Below are 6,991 nucleotides of genomic sequence, written 5' to 3' on the forward strand. Positions count from 1 at the left end.
AAAAAAAAAAAAAAAAAAAAAAACCCACTTTAAATTAGGTTTATAAATCAATTTATTATGGGCAAGTTTAAATCCAGAAAACAGAAATTAATCGTGAAGAATAACCCTTGATCTTTGTCACATAAAAGAGAAGCTTTTAATAAACAAGTATACTATACAGAGATGAAGCAGCAAAACATCTCCTATACATACCTTGTGACTGGTAGACCAATTCTCTAAGAAGTCGAAGACTTGCAGTAAAAACCTTACAATGTGTTTGTGTTAAAAGCTGATTCACAGATAGAAGATCAGCTTCTTGTTGCTTCATCAATAACTTCATGTGCAGCTTCAAGACAGGTAGGATACCAAGAGATATTTCAGGAGAGCATTGAGTATTAGATTCACTATTTCCAAGCTCTTTGACGAAATCAAAAACTATACTTGAACAACTCTCCAGTGCCTGTAGAAACAAATCTGTTCTTGAAAATTCAGAACCAATTAATTCTACAATACTCTGATTACTGTCCACTTGCTTCAAACTTCTTTTTCGTTCCTCTAAATAGGAGTCCTGTGGGATCAGAACTTGAGTGACAGCATCTACTAGCTCAGTGCACTTATTTAAGAGCCTAGAAACTTCCTCTATATCAGTTGAAGTAAGGTCTTTCTTAATGGAAATCCACTGTGAAGTTAACTTGAACTTATAAGATGAATTGCTGCAATGACGATACATGGTGATATTCCAATCCAGCAAAACCCCCAATAGCACAGAAACCAAAGACAGACAAGAATCATTGTGTTTTATCACACTTCGACCAATTGACTGCAAGATGGAAGAAAAAAACTTATTAACAAGATCAGGTTCTAGCCCTTGTTGACTGTTAGAATTGGCAAGGAACCACAACATGGCTTTGTGTGTTTTTTCTGCAACATTTTTAGCTTCTTCAACTTTAAAACACAAGAACTGTAAAGCTGTGCAGCGTAGCTGCAAAGCCTGGTGATGTCTGCCATCTTCTAAGAAAAGTTTTTCAGATTTTTGTTCGACTTCGACGGCAGAGTTCCAAAAGATGACATAGCAATTGTGGACTACTGTTGAAACTATTTTGTTATCAGAGTTCATCAAAAAAGATTTCAACTGCACAGCCAACAGAATAGCCCACTCATAACATTTCTGAAAAAAAACAAAACATTCATGTAAATGAAAAGCAGGAAAATTAATAAACAATAATATTATCAACTTCATACAGAGAGCATGTAAAGAATAAGTCATATTAGCCTAATTATAAAAAAAAAATATCCAGATAAAAGTACGCATATACATAAATTGCTGGCTGATATTTATGTTTAAGGAATGGATATATTACCAAAGCCAGATTACTGCAGATAGTTTAAAAGGAGGATTAAACTGCTGAAATAACAATTGATCTTGTATCAGATGTCACTTGAATGTGAAATTATTCAAATAATCTTGCCAGTATGTAAAATCTGTCACACTGTGGATATCATTTGCACCACTTTTTTTTTATCCCCCATATCTCAGCTCACCATAATGGCAAGTGTTCTTACACTTCAAATAATAAAATCATTGTCAGTTGAAGTTCTTTGCTTTCCCTGTTGATGCGTCTTACACACCTCATGATAGTCTTTCTAGACAATCAGCTGACAAGTAGTAGAGAGACCAGATATAAGCTAGCAAGAAGACAAGTTATGAGCAGGTCATCTGAATGGGAGTGTGTGTGTAGCCTGTGTCCAGTTTTTATTGTCTCATCTGTCACTATTAATCAGAAGATGCATGCATACAATTGTTTTTGTTACTCATGCATTCTTGGAATGCATTTTTCAAAACCATAACATGACCTCTGCTGAATGAAAAATTGATGTATAAGTAAATTAAAATAATTTTTCCTTTTACAACAAACATATAAAACAAAAAAAACAGCCATTAAAGAACAAAATTGAACATTTATATTACATGTTTTGAGCTTAATTAAGCAAGTAAATTTAATTCAGGCTATTTTTTTCTTCTGTAGGAGCCATTAGAAACTGAATACTTGAAAATTGATGCAAGATTATTAATTTGTCACTAAAAAAATTTACTTTTACCTTGTGAATTCAGATCTTAAAACCACTCAAAGTTAAAAACTTTATAATGCCAAATGGTTAGAACTACATTATAGGCTACGATATACCTCTGCAAAGGTTTACGTATCTTGTAAGCAAATAAAAAAACTGACAACCAATCGTAGCCTGGTTATATTTACATATACAACTTAAAACCTTGATATCTGACAAATCAAAATTATTCTAAAATTTCAACAGGGAGATATTTTTATTAATATTTTGAATAATACCAAAGTACATTTTTCTCCTGATAAAGAATCAGCTACCCTTGAAAGGAACCCATGATTTATGGGTAATTATTTGAATAGATGTACTTTTCATTCATTAAGTCATGATGTTATCTTGCTTAAAATGAAATTCCTTGTGTGGACCATAGACTTAAACATACTTTGTTTCTGATTAACAACAGACCTTTATTTGAAAATCTTCAACCATTTTGAACAGCTTAAATTAGTAAATGACAGTAATTTATCTGAGAAATCTTGCCAACAAATACTCATTTATACATTCAAGCCTATCTGTTTTTTTTTCATATCTAAAGGCAAAAAAATTTCAGATGTTACTTTGATTTTGCATACCTTATATTTATAAAGGAGCATACAACAGATATTGAAAGATAACTGAATAACACCACCTTTATTTCCAGCTAAGCAATGGATAATATCATCCTGAACCCGTGCTTTTCCTTTTAATTCTGTGATTGGTTAAAATTGAAATTTTTATTTGCTTCATCTCACATCATGTGTTCGATAGTACTGAAAATATGGTATCTATGATTTTAATAAAATAAAAACAATCTTTAGCCATTGCTGAAATGGAACAACTAAACCCTTCTTTATTTCCAGGTGACAATGGAAAAACATCCACACTTTTATATATATATATACATTGCTGAACTAGCATTATTTCTGACAAACGAAACACAACAGTCAAGCAAATGATATGCTTTCCCAGAGAAAACTTTATTAATATTAAGGGTAAAACTGGTCTACACCCACCCCAGTATCACAAATGGTTCCAAAACCTTTTCAAACTATAAAAAAACAGGTTTTGTGTATACTTTCAATCTTCAAGCAAAAGCTCTTCAAGTTCTCCCAGTGGAATTCTTCATATCAGATTAGTCTTTTCTTTTATTCTATGTAACAATAACTTTTAAAGTTCTCACGAAGTGTAAGGCATACACTTTCCATGAATGAAGTATTTAACCTTAACTTTCATTTTTCTTGTTAAAGTATTAGCAAATTAATTTTTGTTGTTTGCGTGCACCATAATTGAATGAATTTAAAACTGTTAGGGGGAAATCCAAGTATGATTTTCACAGATACTTAAACTTTGCTGCACCATAAGTTTCTTAAACTTAACTGGGGTTGTTTTCTTTTAGCATTTCTATTTATTTAGTTTAATTTACAGGGGAAAGAACAAGCATTAGCAGGAGCCTTATTTATTATTACAGCCATCATTGCAGCTCTTGCTAGTCTTACAGGTTTCACTTTAATTTACATGAAGATCACTTGTCCTATCCTTCATTGCGTTATTGTGTATTGTAGTCTTTATTGTTATCAAATATTTTGTATATTGATTCGTTTCTTGTCTCTTTATGACTTAACTGTTCCAACTCAAAGGGAACACATAGGCCCAATTTCTCTGCATTGCTGGTAATCCATGGTATACTACACTGGTACCACAAGACATATATAGAAAACTTAATTTTTTAAACTAAAGATATTTCTCATATTGATAGTTTTAGTTTAAAGCTAAGCCATGTAGTTCTAATTTTACTTGCTACTATATACATTCAATATTTAAAACTACATCACAGAAAGAAAATGTAAAGATATCTAATCAAGAATGCTGAAAAATGTAACAGCTTTCATATATACTATCATTAAAAAGAATAAAATCATGAAACTAATGATATGAAAAAAAAAATTAACAGTTAACATTAATTCACATATTGTATTTCATTTACTGACTAATTTTGGATCTGTTCCTGCAAGTAAGTGTTCAATTTGGGACCACTAGTTCCCATGAAGAACCCTATGAACTGATATTTCCAATATGTTTTATTACATTAGTACAAGTTTCAAATTCAGAAGTTGTTTGCAAGTTTCAGACAGAAACTAGAGGTACTTACCATTCGTAGAAGTCCAATAATGATGTGGTAAAGTGAAAATGCAAGTTGTGCTCCTTCACTTCCTAAATTACTTCTTGTTTGGAAGACCTCACAACTTAACTTTACAGCTATAGCTATTTCTTCAGCTTCTGATGTTGTAAGATCAGCATTTTCCTGAAGCAGGGTACCACATGCCCGCATCAAACGACCAACAAACAGATCAACATTTTCTACACTCTTTTGCTTTGAATCATTTGACATACAAGAAGCATTTAACTGATTAAGGCATGCCTAGGAGAAAAGACAATAAAGATATCATTAATGATGCTAAAGAATCACTTTACAATACATGTGGCTTATGTAATGTTTAACTCATTAAATGTCAGAAGGAGAAATTAATGAAGCACACTAAATGCATAAAGTTAGGGTACAGGTTGCTTTGGAGAAAGGGGAAAATGAAAGTGCTGGGCTTACAAGGGTGCATAGTAATAAAAAAAGGATATAGAGACAAGTTCAGTTAGCATCCAGGCACCAGGCTAATACATTTGAACCTTTGGCTGTTTGTAGTGAGAAATAAGATTATCAAGTTTTAAATACTAGAGGATTCTCTTAAATATTCTGATAGTTATGTGTATAGTGAGTACAGAAAAACTAAGAGTAGAATTTGGTTGCCATTAATTATAATATACAGTATTGTGTTGCCCTAGGGTAATTAGGGCAACAAGAAGTTTGGAAATAGGTATAAGAGCATTACAAGGTAAATAATGAAGATAGTAGTGTTGTAATTTCAAGTTTTTTTTTGTTCCTTCAGTTCAGATTTGAGCTCAAGACCTCTTTCTCTAATAACTGTGCTTAAAGGGTTAACCCACTGGTACATGCTAATAATGTACTTAACAGTTCAAACTATAAAAGTAGGTTCAAGTATAAGTGAATTAAGTTTTCTTACCTGACCTAAAGTTTCTAATTTTTGTAATTTTTATTAAAAATATACAACAATAAATATAAAATATACACAAATTTAACAGTAACTTGAGCTTTGAGGCCTTTTCCACTCTGCTGAGTAGTTTAATAACTCTTTTGTTTTTTCACTACGTTAACTGTCCATAGTTCATAGCTTTCAAATACGCATTTTGGATCACAAAAAAATATTGGGCACTAGAATAGAATGTCAACTACTATAATTTATGTGGCTTTTTAATCAACCTATAAATAAGTTTAAAAACACCATTACTGCTCTGAGCAGTAGAACTTCCAAAAGATTGGAAGTTTTACATAATGAATGAGGTGCAGCCTGTTGGGATTGAGAAGAAGAAGAAAAAAAAACCTGAATCTATAATGGGTTACAATCAGAAGATTCGAGGGTAGAAAGTTTTTAATGGGCAGTTGTTATAGGCCACGTGATCTGACAGCTGAGGTTAATGAGAAATTGTATGTTGAGATCAAAGCTACTTATAAGAACAATGAAGCAATAAATACAGGAGACTTTGCTTACCTATGAGCATCAATTAGTATCATGCAAACTAACTGATTAATCGAAATTATTAAATTGGTTAATGTCACAAAAATAATCAACTAACCAAAATTAGGGTTTCCAACTGTTACAATCTTCCATTATTCCATCTCTTCAAGTAATCAAAATATTGCTATTAAATTTGTTGATAAGAACAATGCTATATAATGCATTATTTTGGCTCTATCCATTGAGGGTAAGGTATTGAAACTCGATTTTAACTTCAACTTTTTTTTCTTCATTCAAATTTGTTCAGCTTTAGAACAAAGTATCCTTGTGATTCAAGGCCCTCAAGTTCAATTCCCATTGCCACCAAACTTGTACACCCTCTAATTGTTATGGCAAAGACACTGTCACTAATTTGGAACTGGTGACTAGAGGAAAGGTAACTAGCTAGCAAAACACAACATCAACTATTTGGCTACTTAAATATTAAGCTGTGTAAATTTACCATTTTATGACAATGTTGTTTATAATTACTATTTCCATAACTTTTCTTTAATGCTGTGTAAGCAGACGCAGACCTAAGAGAGGGGCCAAGGGTTCTGATCCCCCACCCTACTCACTTATTATAGAAATTAATGAAGAACAACCAGGAGTCCTTACAATGTCAAAATTACTATAACATCTTTTTTTTGAGGTTTTCTGAAATCAATATGGCCTGGGTCTACAGCAATCCAGTCAAGGCCTGAGCCAATAACAATTATTTCCAAATTAATACAATATGAGCATCAATTGAAGTTGCCATGATAAAGTTTTGCACCTTGTTTTTTTTTTTTTATCAAATACTCTAAACATGTCTAAACTTTAAAGATTTGTTTTCATCCAAGTTTGTACTGTTTAGGACACCTGCAGCTCTTATAACATACTTGTTACAGAACAAGTTTTTCATTGTTAATGCCATGTTAGAATATGGTTGAATAATGCAGTGGTTCACAAAGTTATGAAGCTGCTGTACCCCATTTATATTTCTTTTTGATACTATATGGTATAGTGTCAGGAAGTCTGGTTGTTTTATGTTAATTTCTGAAAAATATGGATCAAAACCTGTTTACACAACTTTAAAGAATACAGTTATATAATTATAAGTTAGAAACATAAAACAATTTAAAACACAGTAAATTTACACTTTATGTAACAAAGTAGCCAGACTTGGCAGTGGGTGCTGCCAGTTAGTTGTCTTTTCTATAGTCACCAGTTCAAAATTAGTGACAGTGGCAGATCATCTCAGGAGCTTTGCCATAACAGAGACATGGCAAGCAAGTTTAGTG

At 32.1% G+C, this 6,991-nt stretch overlaps 1 protein-coding gene across 1 annotated transcript in view; it reads right to left on the reverse strand.

Annotated features, from left to right (window-relative positions):
• Window positions 1–4,471, reverse strand: part of LOC106465617 — a 34,850-nt gene extending 30,379 nt beyond the window's left edge. Inside the window, exons 1-2 of the mRNA XM_022393549.1 lie at window positions 4,232–4,471; window positions 193–1,147 (exon numbers count right to left, since the gene is read on the reverse strand). Coding sequence (XP_022249257.1) covers window positions 193–1,147; window positions 4,232–4,471 — 1,195 coding nt within the window. The remainder of the gene's footprint in view (window positions 1–192; window positions 1,148–4,231) is intronic.
• Between the last annotated feature and the right edge of the window lie 2,520 nt (window positions 4,472–6,991).

This window comes from Limulus polyphemus, unplaced genomic scaffold, assembly GCF_000517525.1.
Source record: "Limulus polyphemus unplaced genomic scaffold, Limulus_polyphemus-2.1.2 Scaffold2001, whole genome shotgun sequence".
In the NCBI taxonomy this organism is placed as follows: domain Eukaryota; kingdom Metazoa; phylum Arthropoda; class Merostomata; order Xiphosura; family Limulidae; genus Limulus; species Limulus polyphemus.